The following is a 21,147-nucleotide window of genomic DNA, read 5'->3' as shown; positions in this document are numbered from 1 at the left end:
GTTGAGAACCACTGATGTAGAGCAACTTCGACGGGGCTTTGTTGTACAAGCATTGTCTAACGGGCACATGCCAGTATGGCAGCAAAACAAGTCAATCCTTGTGTTGAATAGAAGTCAGTGGGGGGAAGCTGGGTGACTGACGCTTCCCCATGTGAGATGGGGACTGAGTTGGGTGATGCAGGGCATGGAGTGACAGGTTCTCCATGCCCCCCCCCCCAATGGGTACCACGTGATTTGCCACGATGTGTGGCAATTCTGGCAGCCCATCTGATGAGGTCAATAGTACCTCATACTGTTCCCAAATATCCAAATTCTACTGAATTGCACTTTCTGCATAGAGTTGTTGATTGAGATAGGTTCAGCAATGCTTTTCTTGGGTAGCAATGAACCCCACAGGTTTGTACATCTAGAAGGGAAAAGATTGTAATGCCAAGAAAAACAGTACTCATCCCCACTGCTGTGTTTTCTTCCCAGCTGTAGAAAATGTGTTGAAGAGGATGACCATCATTGGGGAGATTTTGTGCTTCCGGTCCATGGCTCAGGAGGGTCTCCGAGAGGTGAATATTTTAGTGTCTCTGTGTGAATGTATGTGCAATTAGAGCTCCTGGAGCAAAGACATTTCTTTTCTCCCTTTGGCAATGGTGGAAAATGTGTGATCCTCCAGATATTATTAGACCAAGGCTTCTGTCATCTTGCACCATTAGCAGGGCTGATGGGAGATGAAGTCCAATGATGGGTGGGTTGCAAATTGCCAGTCCTCTCCTTAGGTACTTTGCAACAGCTAGGATCTGAACTACCAAATTAGAGTTTCAGGACTGTGTTTCTGAAAAAAATCCCAGGAATGTAAAAGTTTCAGTATTCCATGCAGAGCACATTAGCAGCTCTTAGCCTTCGAGGCTGTTTGCTCTGCTTTTGTCATTGGGTTAACAGAACATACTGCCGGACTCCATTTGTTTGAATCCTTTGGTTTTAAAAACTGGATAAATGAAGGAAAAATTCACTTCGTCAGATTCAGGTATACCGGCAGACCAGAGATTGGCAATCTGTGAGCCACCAAACTTTTTTGGACTGCAATTTCCATTGGCAGTTGCCATTCAACAATATTTGGAGGAACACAAGTTCCATGCCCTGTGAAAGGATGGTCCATGTAGCCCTGCAGCTAATAAGAAGAATCACTGCTCTTCCGTTTCATTTTATAACTTCCTGCATGCTTACTCTCACAGGTCTTCACCAATCATTGCCCTTTCCTAATGGAACCCGTCGAGTGCCTAAAGGAATTTGTCAACCCAGACATGGACATAAAGGTATATTTGTAATGTCCTTTCAATTTGCCTGGTGTGAGAAATACATGTGTTAGATAGCTTAGTTGTCTTACATGTCTTCTAAAGCCTGCAGTGAAAGTTATACTGGCTGTTTGAATGCTACTGACCTTACCCTGTTGGAGAGAAAAGGGTTGGAAATAGCAATGCAGTACAAAAATTTCTTTGTTATAGTAATATGTGAAACTTGCATGGGCTTGTGGAGATGGAGAGGGAAACATTTCCTATAGCGTTACTAGGATTAGTGTCCACTTAAGGATGTGTTAGTTGTTAATTGCTTAATCAAATCTGCATAGATTTACATTAGAGAAAATAAAGTTGTTTTGAAGAGAGAATAATACAAACATAAAAGCCACCAAGGTTTCTTTTGTCCAGCAGTCTGTGCTGGGAAAGGAGCCGTGGTGGTGCAATGGATTAAAACCTTGTGCTGGCCGAGCTGCTGACCTGAAGGGGTGAGCTCCCATTTGTCAGCTCCAGCTTCCCATGAACTGCTGACCTGAAACATGAGTGAGGGATATGAGAGAAACCTCCCACAGGTTGGGAAATGAGCCGTGGTGCTGCAGTGGGTTAAACCCTTGTGCCAGCTGAACTGCTGACCTGAAGGTTGGTGGTTCAAAACTGTGAGGCGGGGTGAGCATTTATATTCCGCCCTTCTCAACCCGAAGGACCTCAGGACGGAGCACAACATATAAACGGCAAACATTCAAAGCCGAAACATATTAGACCATACACATACAAAACCCTTGTGGCAGCTGAACTGCAGGGACATGAGAGAAGCCTCCCACAGGATGGTAAAACATCTGGGCGTCCACTGGGCAATGTACCTGAAGATGGCCAATTCTCTCACATCAGAAGCAACTTGCAATATCTCAAGTTGCTCCTGACATGATTTTAAAAAAGATCATAAGCAAGAGGTGAGTGCACCAGCACCCTTTGACCCATGATCCTTAGTAATTGGTACTTCTGATAAATAAACTGATTCTGATAGTGGAGATAACTATAGTTCCCATGATTCCATAGCATTGAACCATGCATTCATTCTACAATATTGATTCACCCCAGGTCTAAACCCCTTTCAATGTTGTCCAAATTAGCAGCTGTGATAGCTAATTTCATTGTTTAATTATATGACGCACTGCCTGTTGTTAGTCCCAGATTTCCAACTGTTCACTTTCATTTATCCCTGCTTCTATTAGTATGAAAGCAAGAGAAAAATGTCTGTGTCCTTTCTCTGCATCATTTTATATGCCTTTTTTGTATGATTCCCTTTTACTAGCTATTTTCTTCTAAGTTAAAAAAATCCCAAATACTGTAAATTTTCTCTAAAATGAAATTTATCATTTTGCTTGCCCTTTCCTTCACATTTACCAGTACCTGAGGGACCCCATGGTGGCGCAATGGGTTAAACCCTTATGCTGGCAGGACTGCTGACCAAAAGGTCGGCGGTTTGAATCCGGGGAGTGGGATGAGCTCTCATCTGTCAGCTCCAGCTTCTCATGCAGGGACATGAGAGAAACCTCCCACAGGATACTAAAACATCTGGGAATCCCCTGGGCAATATCCTTGCAGACAGCCAGTTGTCTTACACCAGAAGTGACTTGCCGTTTTTCAAGTTGCTCCTGACATACACACACACAAAAAAACCGGTACCAGAGATCTCCTCCTCCTCTTCTTCCTCCTCTTCTCCTGTTCCTTCACATCTATTCCAACTAGAATTGTAAACAAAATGTTATGTGTGGGTGCATTATAATTCTTAAGGTATTAATGATACGGCATTTTTACTTTTGATCCCTTTTTGTTAAATCCTTAAAATGGCAGGATCCCTTCTTTGAGTGAACAGTTAATTGCACTTTTGTTGTGGAAATAGTAGTCCCAGGGAAGCTTGATCAGCTCTTGCCAGTGGGGAGGGAGAAGTTCAAATCTTCCACTACCTGCCAAGATTGCAATAATAATTGCCTCTCCTCAGGTGCTATTTGCATTTCAAGGGAAGCTCCCTTTGGTGCAAATGGGATCAGTGGGAGGATGTTCTTCCCTCCGGATTATTGAAGGAAGATGAGCCCACATGCCGGGAAATACATTTGCATGCAAACATACACATGTGCATTTATTTACATATCTCTTGGTTTTTATGATGAGTGTGTATATTGCTACTGACATCACAGGGCTTAAGTTGATATGAGAGAATTCGTGATTGCTTGAATGGCTCAAAACAGTTTATGGCTGAAGAATCATAGAATTATAAACAGACCACAAAGGCCATCCAGTGCACCACTTCCCTGCCATATAGCAACACACAATCAAAGCACCCTCGAGAGATGCCCATCTAACCTTTGAAGAGTCTAATCTAGATTGGGATCCTGCTATGGGGGGAACTTACTTTTTTGTTCACCTTCTTGCCTTCTGTTTACATTGGGAAAAGGGCTTCCGTGAGGGCCAAAGGAAGTTATTTTACCATTGTAAATAACAAGATGTTGGGAGGATGCAGCAATATTTTTTGTAAGAAACATTGGAGTGGAAAAGTTAGAGCCCCAGTGCCACCACATGAATAATTTGTAATAAGTTATGCATCCAAAGAGCTATTTTCTGCAGTTTGTGGACCTTTCTGCTCCTAATTATTGTAATGTAACTTTAAGTCCACTCCGACTGATTCTGTTGTGGTGTTTTCTTGGAATGATTTATTCCAAGGGTGTTTGCCATGACCTTCCTCTGAAGTTGAGGGAGTGTGACTTTCCTAGGTGACTTTGAGGACCCCTGTACTAGAGTATGAAACCTACTGGGTGGCTTTCCTAGAGTCATCCAGTAGGTTTCATACTCTAGTACAGGGGTCCTCAAACTAAGGCCCGGGGGCTGGATATGGCCCTCCAAAGTAATTTACCCAGCCCTTGCTTAGGGTCAACCTAAGTTTGAAATGACTTGAAAGCACACAACAACAACAACAACAACCCTGTCTCATCAGCCAAAAGTAGGCCCACACTTCCTATTGAAATACTAATAAGTTTATATTTGTTAAAATTGTTCTTCATTTTAATTATTGTATTGTTTTAAAGTATTTTTGCACTACAAATAAGATATGTGCAGCATGCATAGGAATTCATTCATGTTTTCTTCAAATTATAATCCGCCCCTCCAACAGTTTGAGGGACTGTGACCTAGCCCTCTGTTCAAAAAGCCTGAGGACCCCTGGTCTAGTCTCTCACCACCTTGGTGCAGTGCTGGCAGGACTGAAGACCCAAAGGTTGCAGGTTCGAATCCGGGGAGAGCATGGATGAGCTCCCTCTATTAGCTCCAGCTCCTCATGTGGGCACATGAGAGAAGCCTCCCACAAGGATGATAAAACATCAAAAACATCCGGGCATCCCCTGGGCAACGTCCTTGCAGACAGCCAACTCTCTCATACCAGAAATGACTTGCAGTTTCTCAAGTCGCTCCTGACATGACAAAAAAAGTGTGTATCACTCTATTATACCACAAGGCCATTCAATAATCACACTGGCAGATTGCAACGTTCATACTTGCCTCAAAAGATAAGAGTTATTTCTCCCACTCTGGACATTCCACAGATATATAGACCTCATTTGCCTAGTTTCCAAAAGACCTCACAACCTCTGAGGATGCCCGCCATAGATGTGGGCGAAACATCAGGAGAGAATGCTTCTGGAACATGGCCATACAGCCCGGAAAACTCAAAGCAACCCTATTATACCACACTTTCTCCAGGACTAAAAAAAGAAAAAGAAAAATACATTGCAGACCTTCTAATTAAAATGAAAACCATGAAACCTTTGCCTGAATGGCATTGAACCTCTGCAGTTGTATCTGTGTGCTGCTCTTATGCATGCTTAATGATTAAACTTCAAGGCAACACTTATGCAGAACTCAATGACTTTTAAAGTAGTACAAGGAGTGCCAGAATGGTGGGGAGGCTCTGCGCCAGAGTGTGGTGAATCCATTGCCCCTTGGCTGTTAGATTTCAACCCAGTTCAGTGACAAAAGACTTAGGAAACATGCTGTGTTATTGTCCTCTTTACATACTCTGTATGGCTGGACAGTTACTTCAGCATGGCAATTGCTGCAAACAGTCAGGAAAGAAAGAGGAGCAGATAATATAAGTGCATCCCTCTACATCCCCCACCCCCGCCCCACTTTCCATGCTGCCTCTCTGCCACCGGCACTGCAAAGCTATGTCTGTCTTGTTTTATTTCTTTCCATGCTGCTAAGGTGACAGTGTGGCTTTTCCCCCTGCATATCTTATCTCCCAGGGTGCTGATTATTTTGTGACATGCAGTGACTTACCTCATCCATGTGATTCTGTGGTGACAATGACACCACACCTTTGAGAATTTCTTGAGCATTGTGTTTTGGTGTGTGTTATACTGGTGCATCCTTTATCCCCTTCAGTTAAGATCTGCATTCTTTGGATTAAGGAAATCTCTGTTTTGTGGCTCAATCCATGAAAGGTGTTCCTGCAAGGATAAGCAATGTCTTCTTTCCTGTTCAGTTTTGCTGGGAATGTATTTCCAGAAGTTGTTCAGTTTCAGTAAAGCAACCATTTGTAATTGTAGCACCACATTACTCTTCATTTTTTTGTTTGCTTTCCAAAGTCTCAGGTTCTTCTTGATTCTTTTAAAATGGCAATGCCAGAAACTGAGTCTCGGACTAGCTACATGCAAAACAGATCTTTCTTGACAGGTCCTTGCCATAACAATGCTGATTGTGTATTATCAAAAGCTTTCATGGCCAGAATCACTGAGTTGTGTTGTACATTTTCTGGCCTGTATGGCCATGTTCCAGAAGCATTCTCTCCTGATGTTTCACCTGCATCTATGATAGGCATCTTCAGAGGTTGTGAGGTCCATGGCAGACATCCTCAGAGGTTGTGGACCTCCCAGCCTCTGAAGATGCCTGTCAAAGATGCAGGCAAAACATCAGGAGAGCATGCTTCTGGAACATGGCCATACAGACCGGAAAACTCACAGCAACCCAATCCTGACAGTGCTGTTGTTGATGGGAATCGTATTGCTTCTTGCTCTAACCAAGCCATGTGACACAACCGTGGGTCCCCAGATCTCATTGTACTTCAGCTCCCAGAAACTCCCAGCTTCCAATATGGCTCCATGGTGAGGAATTCCGGGAGCTGTAGTTCAACAGTACCTGGGAACCTAGGATATGGCATCAGTGCTGTTCAAGAATAGCTGAATACAACATAATTGCTCTTTATGGAGCAATGTGATTTTAGTACTCATTCCTGATTAAAAATGGACTCATACGTAGGTGGAACCACAGTAGCTTGAATCTGTGAATTTTTATGTCAAACCCAACAATTTGTCTCTTCTTTTCTCTTTTTCTTTTTTCTTTTTCATTTTCTCCACAATCCCAAACTGCATTTCTTAAAACAGAAATGGGGCTGTTTGGCCTTCAAGATGTCCTTGGTGTATGATACCACTTATCCAGAGTTGTGTCTGCTTTGCTAATTATGGCTGGTGTAAGTGGCAGACCAACAACATCTGTGGGGGATGTTCCCCATCTGTACTGAGAAGCATGGTTCAGAGGGATGTCTGCAAGTTGCATGTTATGACTTCCAGCAATTTTGTTTGCATTCTGTAGTATAGGATTGTTGTAAGGATTGTTAGAATGTGCAGTGTACACCAGTAGCTTCAATTTGAATAGGTTTTGGTTTTATTTATTTATTTAAAGTTTTGGGAACACATGCACACGTACTTGTGTTGTTACCCTTTTGCATTTGTATAGATTTTATATGTAGCATTTAAATGCTAGCTAGAAATTCAGGAACAGAATTTTAAAAACCCATGAATGTAAGATGGAATTAAAAAATATGTTTAGGACAATTCAGATAGTAAAAAAAGAATAATCTTTTCTTTGAATAGCCTTAGTCTATATTTGCACATGTTATTCTGTAAGTAATTAGAAGTGGTGTGACTTACAAATAAGTCATGTCAGAGGAGGTAAGCTAATGTAATATTTACATTACATAATGTAAGCCATGGTTGTTCTAAGCCATGGTTGTTCTAATGTTTACAAGCCATGGTTGTTCTAAGGACACATTGGCTTGTAAACATTCTGCCTGAGCACTTTTGCTATCTGATATACCACTAGAAGTGAGTGGGGAAACCTTGACCCCCCCCCCCCCCCCAATATGTTTTCTACTTTAATTCCTACAGTTCTTACCATTGGTCATGGATTCTGGGTCAAACACAGCGAGAGAGACAAAGCTACCTCCCTCTGCACCATTGCTATGCTAGGAATGACTTCGAATTATTGCTTTGCTCGTTGTTATTCAAGTTACCCTACCAGTATTCCTTAATGTGGAGCTTCATACATTTCCTTTTTCGCTGGAGATATATTTTCTGCTTGCTCTAGATCCTGCCACAAGGAGCAGCGGTGCTCCACAATATTGGTTCCAGTGCTGCCCCTGAACTTCCTTGACAAGCAATACAGCAGCAGGGAAGGATGCACATGAAGATTATAAATGATAGGGATGATTAATTCCATGGGTAGATGATTAGTTCTCTGTGTGCTCCTCCCCCCTACTCCTCCCTACTGCTTTAGACTTAATTGCAATTGTTATTAGTGGTATGGCCCTGTAGACAAATAAAGAAAACCTTGATTTGCATCCCATGAGTCAGGGAAGAATGGTATTTTGCTTCTGTCAGAAACAGGCAGCATATCTTCTTAGCAGAATGACAATGGGAAAAGTCGTCAAACTCTGTCAGGAGCCACTCAGCACAAAAGGCACAGGTCTTGTGGGGAAACCAAGATCACAGTCAAGATCACTAGACCCCAAGATCACATTGGGGTCTAGTTGCTGGAGGAGATGAAAGGCCAATTTGCTAGGGCCAGAGGTTGGGGCTAGTTGGAAGCCTGGAGTTGGCTACCAAGAAGCAGTCCTCTTTCCTCTTCCAGTCTCTGTTTCTCATAACATAATTTCTGTGGTGTGTTTTTCTTGACTAAGACTCCAAAATACATGGTCTCCAGTTAATTGTGTTGAGTTTTATAACTGACTAGAATGGGGATTCGAAAATTATTACTATCTGAATGTAACCCTTTCCTTTCTCCTTACTCAAAAGTAATAGAATAGTTGGGTTGTTGTAGGCTTTTCGAGCTATGTGGTCATGTTCTAGAAGCATTCTCTCCTGATGTTTCAGGCATCCTTAGAAATTGTGAGGTCTGTTGGAGCATGCAGGAGATTGAGCCAAGTGATAGAAACAGAGATGCATTGTAAGTTTCATGAAACCATCTCAGAATCAAATAATACGGAAATGGGATGTCATTCTGACTAAACCAATGAAACTATGGAAATATTTGCTTTGGTGAGTCAGACAATGGAATTTAAGTAGGGGAAATATTTTTTTCCATCAAACAAGATAATATTAATGGCCGCTGTAACATTAACAACAGATGCCCACTTTCAGAGTCAGGTGGTCCAGGGAGAAAGGACACAGTCAGAGAAAAGGCTTAAGTCAGGCTAGTAATATTAATTAGGGAAGTCAGGCTAGTAATATTAATGTTTGCAAGTAAAGAAAAACAAGAAGGTGCAAGCGTGCATAGATAGCATTGCTATGAAATATTTAAATGTGATTTTCTTGCTTCTTGCCCGGGGGTTGGACTGGATGGCCCATGAGGTCTCTTCCAAACCTGTGATTTTATGATATCCAAGGGAGAATGAGAGCCCATAGCCACTAAAGGAATCCACCAAAATTTTGGCTTGGACCAAGAAATTGATAGACTCTTTCAGAAGTATATCTCAAGGGACCTTTAAATGTGACATTGGACTGCTTAACAGGAGCAAAGTCTTCTAGCAATTACATCAGCAAGAAAGGTATTCAAAATCACATCTTTGCCAGTAAAACCTAACTTACATAGGTTTGGAAAAAGATAAATTATCTCTGACAATTGAACATTCAGTCTTCCAAAATCTATGTTGCATACAAGTAGGACTCAAATATTAGAACTAGCAACATTTTGCCCAAATCCATCATAACCAGAAATACAGTGGCATTCATTGGCTCTTAAGGTTTTCCTAGTAAGAACAAAAACAAAAGACTTATAGAAACCTTGTTTGTTTCTTTTGATCCTCGAATCTTAGGATTTGAAGCAGTTCAATCAATGATTTCCAGATGGTTGAAAAGATGTATTTACCTATGTTTTGATTATTCCCACAATATGCATGGGGCCCATTCAACAAGGTCAATTGCCATGACAACAGCATTCAGAGTAACATTTTCATTGGGTGAAGTGTATAAAGCACCTGGAAGGAAGAATGTCCACATTTATCAAACATTATAAGTGGACATGGCAGGCGATCTGTTCTAAAAGCTGTGGTTAAGGAAACAGACAGTCACCCCCATACATCCGAAGTCCAGCTTGAATATATCCCCATGGTTGTGGATTGCTCTTTCAGCCCTTCTGGGAATGAGAGATTGATTTCTACCATACAATCCAAAATACTTGTGGCTGCAATAATATAGACACACACACAATCTTTACTCTGACTCTTTTTGTAAGTATAAAAGCATGCAAGGCTTTGTAACAAATCTGGAGGGAAGAGATTTGGAAGGGGAAGTTTGATATTTTGGTGTCCTGTCTTGATCACCTGGTTCAATGTCTCAATGGTTGGTGATTACTTTTTCAGGCATCTTGGAATGATAATTTGCAGTAGGTATCAATCTCTGATTAGGGATTTATTTATTTATTGTGTCAGAAGCGAATTGGGAATACAATTATAATGTATAGAAAAACCACAAACAAAAATGTTTGGCATTAATTAAATGTCCTTTGGCCAGAAGCTGGCCACTTGGAGCGCCTCTCTGGTGTTGCTTCAAGAAGGTCCTTCACTGTACATATAGCAGGGCTCTGACTGCATTGTAGCAAGTGGTCTGTGGTTTGCTCTTCTCCACATTTGCATGTTGTGGACTCCACTTTGTAGCTCCATTTCTTAAGGTTGGCTCTATATCTTGTGTGGCCAGAGCACAGCCTGTTCAGCACCTTCCAAGTCGTCCAGTCTTCTGTGTGCCCAGGAGGGAGTTTCTCATCTGGTATCAGCCACTGATTGAGGTTCTGGATTTTGACCTGCCATGTTTGGACCAGATTTTAGTAGACCCCTTTTGCCTTATGGTACATTGAGGGAAGAATGGCTGCTTAACAACTGTGTTGTTCCTGTTTTCTAAATATATCACAAAACAGTGACATAATTGCTGGAAGACTCACATGAAAAGTTTCCATTCACATAGTTTCTCTAAAAGTGTTTTCTGGAGTGTCATTTAGGGATTGTGAGAACTTTCTTTTCAGAACAAGGATGAGGAATTTGTGATTTTCCAGGTGTTATTGTATTGCAAGTCTTTTAATAGTTCCTCCCCATTTTCTATGCTGTTTAGCATTAGTGGGAATTGTGATTTTGAGAGACAAAGGAGTGTATCCCAAGGTATTAGAAACAAGACATGAAACAAGACATGAAGACTGAACCAGTTAGCAAAAAGGCTCCCTCAGCAGAGTTTAGCACTAGTACATGATTCAGTCTTTGCACGTTTCTGGCTGGGACTGACTGAAATAATAATATATTGTCAAAGGCTTTCATGGCCAGAATCACTGGGTTGTTGTAGGATGTTCAGGCTATATGACCATGTTCTAGAAGCATTCTCTCCTAACATTTCGCCTCCATCTATGGGAGGCATCCTCAGAGGTTGTGAGGTCTGTTGGAAACTGAAATAATAATGTTAAAAAAAACCAAGCAGGCAGCATCAAATTACAAACCGAATAACTTTATTAATTGCTTTTAGAATGCATTTACATTTGGGAGTACCAATATCCTAACTTGCTTATGGAAAGATTAGGTAAAAGGAAGTGCTCTGTGAGTTGAGAACAAAGGGTTCCTCTCCTCTCTCATCCTAGGCAAAAAGGAAAGAGAGTAAGTAGATAGATAAGGGTGAGTTTTTGTGTGACCACCGACCCTGGAAGTTTCTCAGGTCACATGGTCTGGCTGCTTCAATTCACAAAGTATGTATGACCATGCATTGCAATAGATAGAAGAGATAAAGAGAAACCTAGGCTAAAAAACCCAAAATGGAGAACCTGTGCTATCTAAAATGTCCAGTTGCACTAACATAGAATCCTAGAGTTGAAAGAGACCTTGTGGGCCATCCAGTCCAACCCCCTGCTAAGAAGCAGGAAAAGCAGCAATGAAAGGTTGAGAGAGAATGCTTGGTTTTCTAACAAATCCAACATTTGGATTTCCTATTCCTGCTTGAGAAGATTCACAGAAGCGTTTGAGTCAATTTTGACAGAATTGGGAGCAATTAAGGTGTCAAAAACCACCCCGATCTGGGATGTTTGTAACCATAGCCTAAATGAATGTGAATCTAAGGGGATGAAGACCTTGAATTTTTCTGACTCATAGAAGTAGTGAGGTAGCAGCTACATTTCAGAAGAACTGCCATGCTGTGTTTGATTGAAAGCTTGCAGAAAAGAATCAGTAGAAGGAGAAGCAGCATTGAGTGGCATGCAATTCTCAAGTTAATTGATGAGGAGGAGTGAAGTCACAGCTTTTCTTAGTCTTTAAAAGATGTGAGGGAGGGGATATTATTTGATTTATAGCTTTCATTTATCCCTTCCCCCTATAATTCAACATGTATGGAAGTGAAGGGCTCTAGATGAAGGACAGAAGACAGCGAAGGACTCTAGGTGAAGGACATTCATATGCTTTGTTCGCAAACACTTCAGAAACTGCACCATAATTATTATGCATCCAGGCTGATTGAAAAGTCCCAATTTAATCCCCATTCAATCTGATTTTATAGTTGGTTAAAATAATCTGATATGAGGACCTGATACAAAAAAAACTCTGATCATACAGGGAGCTGACAGAAAATATTCTAGAATGAACAAAACATGTATAGTTCTTCAAAATAGAATCAGAAGGAATTAAGAACAAAATCTGGGAGTTTCTGTATTTTTAATAAGCCTGGAAGTGACCTAGAACTACAGGGAATTTTCCCGACACATTAACATCCACCGTGTTTTAGAAAAACCATATCTAAAACTTTGTGAGGAGGGCTTGATGCCTTCTTACCTATCCAAACGTATCTCTCTCTATGAACCATTAAGGAGGTTAAGGTCTTCCGGGGAGGCCCTTTTCTTGGTCCCACATGCTTCGTAAGTGCAATTGGTGGGGACGAGAGACAGGGCCTTCTCAGTGGTGGCTCCTCAGCTCTGAAACTCTCTCCCTAGTGAGATTAGATCAGCACCCTCTCTCATGACCAGAGAACTAAGACATGGTTTTGGAACCAATCTTTTGACTAGTTCAAGAAGTAAATCTGGAATACATGCAATCAAGTTTGGATCATGTGATTTTAATGTTTTTAATTAGGCATTTGAATTTTTATATTTCATGTTTTAAATGTCCTCTTATCTTATTTTATGGTGCATGGTTCTATTGATTTCATGCCTAGTTATATGCTGTTTAGATTTGGTTTATGTATGCAAGGCCTTAAATTTTACCATTATTTTTGTAAACCACTTTGAGTCCCCCCAGGGATGAGAAGAGCGGTATAGAAATACTGTAAAGGAATGAATGAATGAATAAAGGGAGACTTGAAACTGCAATGGGGAACTAGAAACTGCAGTTTAGAAAAAATGTTAAGAAATAGCTCTTTATTTTCCTTGTTTTCTTTATATGATCATCTCCTAGTGTAGACGCAATAGAAGTAAGACTGCGCCCAGATATGTGATTTCTTGTAAAATATGTGTTTTGTAATAAATGGAAACTTGAATATAGATTTATGTGCGCATGACAGAGGAACACTATAAAGAGTAAGTTCATCTAATTGTGGGTGTGGCAGTTTCTTCTCTAGCTTAGCTAGGCTGTGACCTTGGCCAGTAAACTCTTGAAATCAGATTTGTAGTCGATCATCTTTCTCTGGTAACACATTTGGGTTAATTCCCCAACAAAAAGAGGTAAAGTCAGATCCAAGATGTGGCTTTTAATGCAAGAACTCATATTTAAAAAGATGATACCACTCATAGAACTTTGTGGTGTCCTGTTGACCTCCCCGCACCCAGCTCTACTTCCCATCAACCCCAGTAATTTCTTCCTCTTCTCCAAAGCCTTTCTCGAAATCCTGCTCAAAATCCAGTGACCTGTACAGAGGTGCCTGATTTTTTTTTTTGCTTGCTTTTAGGTGGGTTTTTGGGACCTACTATTCTACATTTGCCGACTTTTATAGTCTGTGATGGCCTTATTTGGAACATATTACTTGACTACTATTGTTCTCCTTTAGTGGAAGAGTGTGCACTTTCTATGTACAAAGATGCATGCGGTTGCTGGTCCTGGCCAGCACATGTTGACCTCAGCATAACTAAAGCAGTGCCTGAATCTTCCAGGAGTCTATTTACTAACTGTTCTTGTCTCGGGTGGATGTCCTGGCCCTATCAAGGTAAAAAGAGCCACTGCCCTTGTAGTGTAGCTACACAGAGCGTGGCTCATCTTCCCTGTGGCTCTGCTGCCATTCATTCCTCTTTCAACTGCTTAGAGACATCACCTCTTCACCAGGTTTCTTTCAAAGCCGTATCTCTCCAGGGATGTGGGCAAAAGCTGGCACTACAGGCTTCTCTTCCCTTTGAAGAGTAAGCTGCTTCTAATCTTCTTTCCCTTCCTATACTAGTTGTTGAAGAAAAAAAATAAGAAGAGACATGGCACAGAGTCTCAGCTGTTGCACTAATGAAAAGGCCATGTCCCCCAAAGTGCTTAAAAGGTGTTTGTGTGTCTCTGATAGGATGCCTTGGATGGTCTGTGTGTCAAAAAGTGCTGTCACTAGGTGGTGCTGTCTCCATTTTCCATCAAACACACAGTCATGCAATCCAGTGCTTGTCTTTGGGACCAGCAACATAGATGCTCATTTATCCTGGCATGGTGTGGCAGGGATAGGAATGGGGAGCTCCCTGAAGCTCACTTTGGATCAAATCAGGAATGCACTGTGCTACTGTGCGGGAAAAAGAAAGCTCAACAGAGATATTTCCAGTTCAATTCTGTTGGAATCCCAGCTTAAGTGGTATGCTGCCTTTGCATTTTTGTATTTTTGTATGTCTTGGGAAGAGAGGACAATATAGAAATAAATTTTTATTTGTTGTTGTTGTTGTTAATCAAGAACTTAGGTTCAAAAATAACCCTCACTTGGGATGATTCCACAAAAATATAGCAGAGTGCCAGAAGCACAATTCATAACCACCAGGAGAAGCTTACGTGCAGAGAGCAAGGATTAGTTTCCATTCAGCAGGATGGAACAGAATTCCAGAGCCACAACTTCATAGGTTCTAAAAATAATTTGTTTATTAAAGTCAAAAGAAAAGGTTCTTGGAGCTAACTCGCTTCAACATGAGCTATTTTCTAAGGAAAACAAGGAAAAATAACAAAATAGCCATGTATCTACATCTTGTCTGGAGAATGGCAAGATGTGTCCTCACTCAAGGAGAACAAAGGCAAGAGAGAGGCCAAAATGGAGAATTGTCCAGATGGCTTCACCAGGGCAATAAAAATACATTTAAAGAGGAAATTACACCATCCCTGCAGATATTGCATTGCTAAGTAGCAAAAAGGGGAGGAGATAGTGGCATGCAGGATGAGTAAGACAACCCCACTTCTAAGCTCCTTCTTGCATAGGGAATGTGGGGAAGGAATCCCTCATTCTAATCTATCTAGGCTAACTACTCATTGAGGGCTGGAGACTTGTGCAGTCAGCCCGGACACTTCCCAACTGTCAAGGACTGTGTGATGTATCAGTGAATAATGCATGCACACCCCAGTAGGGTGGCCTTTTGCAGCCGACAGATGGTAATTTTATGGTGTTTATTATTATTATTAATAGTAGTAGTAGTAGTAGTAGTAGTATGGCAGGTGAATTGCACACTTCTTGTTGGTTGGTGTCTGCTGCTGTTTGCATCTGTAGACAAACATGAAGATGGAGTTGTGTGCTGCTGAGACAATATACAGTGTTCGTCTCATTTTTTTAATAAGCTGGTCATCTACGTAGGTCATTTTTCCAGTCACATACAGGTGAAATGTAGTAGTTATACCAAGCCAAACATATATACAGTGTACACACAAATTCAGAAGAGATGTATACATGCAGATAAGACAACACATAGCAGTATGTGTTTGTAGGATTCAGAAGCCAGTTTCATTGCCCAAGCAAGAGGGAGACAGCGCTCTGCCTTCTGCAGCCTTGGGTTTGGAAGTGTTTTGCAGTCACAGGAAAGCCCATGTTTCTCTTTTATAATTCTTTTTTTCATGGCTCTCATACCTCGTTTTGAGCCTAGCTTCAGATCCAAGAAGAAGTGGAGGGTGGGTTATCCACTTGTTCTCAGGACTTTGCAGAGCATTGCTTTCACTCTGCATGATTCTTCTTGCTTGAGCTAAAGAGTGCAGAATGCAAGACAACAGCCAGGCACTCAAGAGTTGGAAAAATATTTAGAAACAAATCATAATGTTTAATTGCAAGGGTGATTAATTGGCACAGACTGCCCAAGAAGGGAGGCGGATTATCTGTCATTCACAGCCTCTTGAATCAAGAGCCAGCCTGTGCGTCTCAGAGAAATGTTTCAGGAGTGGGCTTGAGGCAGCAGGCACTTGTCTGGTCTGCTTTTAACAACTATAAATGTTTTAAAACTTTCTCCAGCCCCCATCTGCCTTCTGTGCCAATTTAGATGAAATCTGCAGAAGGCTTTCACCCTTTTTAATTCTTTGACTTTTTCCTCCTCCTAAATCTTTTCTGCTCTCCTGGAAGCAACTGAAAGAAAACACAGTTTTGAGGTTGTGGTTGATGCAATGGAGAAGCAGGCATACAAAGCGGACTTGCCAAGTGATGGACAATCTTTATCCAATGGTAAATAACATGGTACTATAGCATTATATTATGTGTATGGAAGAGCGGAGAGAAGTGCCTACTCTACGAGGTGGAGAGGATTGGCAGTCTATTGCAAGTGCAGTATGACAAAAACATCTTTTATGTTTCAAGGCCGAACATTTATATTTGGGATCTCTTAAGAGCTGAGATGTTTTCATCTTTTTCTCTTCCTTTTCTAGTAATGGACATTTGCTACCAGCAATGTGGGAGGTGCTGTATAATACACCAAAGTGTTATGGTTCTTCATGCATGTGAACATAACAGGAGTGGGTGACAAAAATGGTTGTGGGGGAGTTTCAAGGTTTTCTTTAGAGGGATCAGTGGTGATGGGCTAGATCAGTGGTTCTCAACCTGTGGGTCCCCAGGTGTTTTGGCCTACAATTCCCAGAAATCCCAGCCAGTTTACCAGCTGTTAGGATTTCTGGGAGTTGAAGGCCAAAACATCTGGAGACTCACAGATTGAGAACCACTGGGCTAGATGGTGAGGATGGCAAAGGAGTTAAAGAAGAGTTTCAAAAATAAATTCAGAGTCTAGACAGAATGTTAAGGGAGAGATTGCAGCAAAAGCAAGGGCTTGGACTTGTGTTATCTAGCTTGTCTTTATGCAATTTAAGCATCTTTGGTACACCTGACTTACATATTGATAGCTTTCATCTCTGCTTCTGGGGAAAAGGAATGTAAGGGATTCTTTGGGCTGCTCTGATCCAAGGAAGTATGATATAGATGAGAAGCTGCTAAAAAGATCTTGGTGGGAATGGAAAGGAATGTTGATACCTCTACTTTCTTACCTGTTTTCTCAGCTAGATATGTATGCCAGCACATTTTCCCTCAACTTGGTCCTGGTATGAGAAATCAGAGTACTGTCACTCAAGTCTTTCTGTGTTTGCAGCTTTCTATATTTAATTATATCAGTGGAATATTATAGCTAGTAGACTTCAACTGAGAGGAGCCTACTAGCTATGGGATTGCACAGATATAATCAAATACAAAAAGCTGCAAACACTAATAATAGTAGTAGTAATAATAATAATAATAATAATAATAATAATAACAACAACAATATTCGCCAATACATTACACAGTCCTAGACACTTGGGAAATGTCCGACGTATGATCCAATACAACAGCCATTTATTTATTTATTTATTTTGGGTACTTTTACCCCGCCCTTCTCAACCCCCGAAGGAGGACTCAGGGTGGCTTACAAAAAAAGGCACAGTTCGATGCCTATACAAATTACACATAATATACAAAACCATAGTTAAAAGCAGTTATCACTGTTAAAACAATCAAACAACCAGTACATAACACATCATATAAAACTATTCTTGTGATCAGCGTTTCGTCTTTCAGAGTTCCATGGATCTAATCCATTAATCATTTCCTAGTCATCGTCAAAGTTCTTTCTTTATCTGCCCGATTGTCCGAATGCCTGGTCCCAGATCCATGTTTTTAGTTTTTTCCTAAAGGAAAGGAGCGATGTTGCAGATCTAATTTCCCCGGGGAGTGAATTCCACAGGTGGGGGGCCACCACCGAGAAGGCCCTGCTCCTCGTCTCCGCCAATCTCACGTGTGATAGAGGCGGGGTCGAGAGCAGGGCCTCCCCAGAAGATCTTAGACTCTGGAGTGGGACGTAGAAGGAGATCCGTTCGGACAGATACACTTGGCCGGAACCGTATAGGGTTTTGTAGGTCAAAACCATCAGAGTGATATTGTCTGCTGTGGACTCATCTTGTTGTGTTTCAAATAATAATAATAATAATAATAATAATAATAATAATAATAATAATAATACTTTATTTATATTCCATCCTATCTCCCCTGCAGGACTCAGGGCGGATTCCAACAAACAAAAAGGCAAACATTCAATGCCTCAATAACAGTAAATACAAATATAATAACCCAAGATAACCCCACATAAAGAGTAACTTAAGCATAACAACTATAATTTAAATAAAACAATCAATTGAAAATTATAACTAACATAAATCTTAAACATAAAACATCCGAATTAATATATCAAAACAAAATGAAGACTTGAATGGCCCTCTGCTTCTCCTACTGTATTTGCCCTTTCTTCTTTCCCATTGCTTATGCATCCATGGTGTGCCTTCAAATGATTTCCAACTTACTGTAATCAACTCCAACTTGAGGTGATCAATGGATGGCAACAACAAGCCATTGCCACCAGAATCAGTAGGTCCAAAGGACATTCCACGCAACCATATTGTAGAATTTCCTTTACAAAGATTTATCCAGAGACAACTTACTATTGCCTTTCTCTGAGGATGCAGGTGTTACTTGCCCAAGGCTACACTGTAGATTTTCATAGCCGAGTGTGAATTTGAACTCTGTTCTCCCAGAGTCCTAGTCATCTTTCAAGGTGCTACCCCACACTGACTCATTTAATGTACTTTAGTTGTTCCCTTTTCTTAGAGTACTGCAAATGAATGTGTTTGAAACTTTCTTACACATATGCTCAAATGGTCTAAATCCCTAATATACTTTTACAAAGAGCATCACTGTAGTTCTGAATTCGCTCTCTGGAACGCTTCCCTTTGACATCTTAGAACATCCTTCCAAATAGCTTTGGACTACATCTCATGTCCTTCACAGGAAGTTGGGCATGATGGCATTGACAAAGTGAGGGTTAAGATGCTTAATCTCTATAGGAGAGCCTCCTTCCTGCTAGCACCTGATCTATGCAATGCATTCCTTCAGAAGGTTTCCCTAGGTCTCCGCCTTGGGGAGTTTGAGGAATGGAATCAAGATATTTCTATTGAGTTTTAATTTGGGTGAAAACTTTTCAGCTTTGCTATGTTTTTTTTTGTATGTGATTTCTTTGACAGTACTTTTTAAAATGGCTTACCTCATATGGTTCTATTGTTATTCTGTCGAATGTGTGGGCTGCCTTGAACATCTTTTGGAAGAAAAAGTATTCAGTGCCTTTTAAAGAATCAGATTGAATGAAAGTAGGTGTCCATGTATATGATAGGGCTGGGTGGCAGCAGTAACAACAGCAGGGCTTGGGTTGGTTCAAATGACATTCCACCCACTCATTCCCATCTCCTAGCAATAGGTCAGGAGGTAGGCCTCCTTGCCCGATGGTTTTTAAGTTGCTTCTGACATATGCTTTTGATGAATACGTCCATGCTAAGCGTCCATATTGGTTTGGTTATTCTGGCAATCTCTGGGTTTTCTTCCTCTTGTTTTTCCCTGGAATTGTCCATATATCTCTGTATGTCATAGAAGTAGTATTGCAGCTCGGATGGAGCAATGGAGACATCTATCCTGAGCACAGCCTAGGGAGGAATAAGCTTATGTAATGTATTGATGATTACCAAAATAGCATGGAAATTATGTAATATTTCCTTTTCAATTTGGGATGGTGAGAGGCGTATCCAGTGGTATACAAAAGAAGCGGGATCTCAGCTTGTTGTATGTTTTTTTTTGTCCCTACTTTCTAATGTTGCCTGATAAGGCACAAATGTGACCTGATGACATTGCACTGTGCTGTCCAGTGGTAGTGCTGTGTGTGTGTATGTGTGTGTGAATGGATAGGATTTCAAAGCAGTAATTGTTGCCCTGGGGCCTATTCACAACACACAATTATAGCACTTTAATTGCCATGCCATGATCTTATGGAATCCTGGAATTGGTAGTTTGTTAGTACCATTAATCAAGAGAACTGAGCATTTCACATCAATAGCTATGTATCTTTTATTTTAGCTGTCTTTGAAAAATGGAACAATGTCACACTCCACAATTGTAGCACAATGATTTCACTTTAACTTTCACAGATGCAACCTATAGAGTCATGGAAGCTCTAGTTTAATGAGGCACCTGTGGAGCTCTCTGACTGAGCATGGTAAAGACCCTTTCCTAAACTGTAAATCCCAAGATTCCATGGGATGGAACTGTGACACTTAAAGTGGCGCAGTGGATTAAACCTCTGAGCTGCAGAACTTGCTGATCAAAAGGTTGGTGGTTCGGATCTGAGGAGTGGGCTGAGTTCCTGCTGTTAGCCCCAGCTTCTGCCAACCTAGCAGTTCGAAAACATGCAAATGTGAGTAGATTAATAGGCACTGCTTTGTTGGGAAGGTAACAGCACTCCACGCAGTCATGCTGGCCACATGACCTTGGAGGCGTTTACGGGCAGCTTAGAAATGGAGATGAGCACCACCCTCCAGAGTTGGACATAACTAGACTTAATGTCAAGGGGAAACATTTACTTTACCTGTACAATCTGAAGGAGTCCCTGGTTTATATATGCAACCTAAGAAAGCGACTGAGGAAATGGAGTGAACTGTATCAAGGTTGGCTCAAAATATTTTGCTTGCTGGGGAAAAATGGTATCTTATCACCCCACTTTCAGTCAGTAATTGCACCAGAACATCATCACTTATTGCAACAGATGACTGGCACAAAACCTAATGGAGACAATTAACAAATAAATTGCTGCACACAGTTGTATCTCTCAAAGATGTCAACACACGTCCTGAATCATACAATCACTTCTCACTGCAGAAATCAGTTGGAGGTGGGATTCAGAGTCAGACCTCTGTTAAAGTTCTCCTTTTTAAAAATTATATAGCAGGAAGAAAAGCAGATATTGTTATTTTTAAACCGTAGTCACATTTTTACATGGAGAAGTCTGCAAAGATGCTATATCCTACCTATAGTAGGAAGTGTTATATCTCAGGGGCTTAGTACTTAACTTTCTTGCTGTTTCTACTATGTCTGTTGTCAGGACCCAGAATCCTTAATTAGAGCCAAACACAAGATAAGAGTTCAAAACACAGGTTTATTGTACAAAAATAGTCTTTCAAAGCACTTAACTTCAGTGCAAAGAGTTCCAGGAGTAATTTGGCATCAAAATAAAGCAATACCAGTAACAAAAATATAACCCAGACTAT

At 41.0% G+C, this 21,147-nt stretch overlaps 1 protein-coding gene across 1 annotated transcript in view; it reads left to right on the top strand.

The window, feature by feature from the left end:
* NCKAP1L (NCK associated protein 1 like) overlaps positions 1 to 21,147 on the top strand; it is a 97,094-nt gene that overhangs the window by 56,706 nt on the left and 19,241 nt on the right. The window contains exons 25-26 of the mRNA XM_060763805.2: positions 475 to 557; positions 1,224 to 1,304. Coding sequence (XP_060619788.2) covers positions 475 to 557; positions 1,224 to 1,304 — 164 coding nt within the window. The remainder of the gene's footprint in view (positions 1 to 474; positions 558 to 1,223; positions 1,305 to 21,147) is intronic.

This window comes from Anolis sagrei, chromosome 2 (assembly GCF_037176765.1).
Source record: "Anolis sagrei isolate rAnoSag1 chromosome 2, rAnoSag1.mat, whole genome shotgun sequence".
NCBI lineage: Eukaryota > Metazoa > Chordata > Lepidosauria > Squamata > Dactyloidae > Anolis > Anolis sagrei.
The sequence above is the reverse complement of the archived record's forward strand: the minus strand, read 5'-3'. Positions and strand labels throughout refer to the sequence as shown.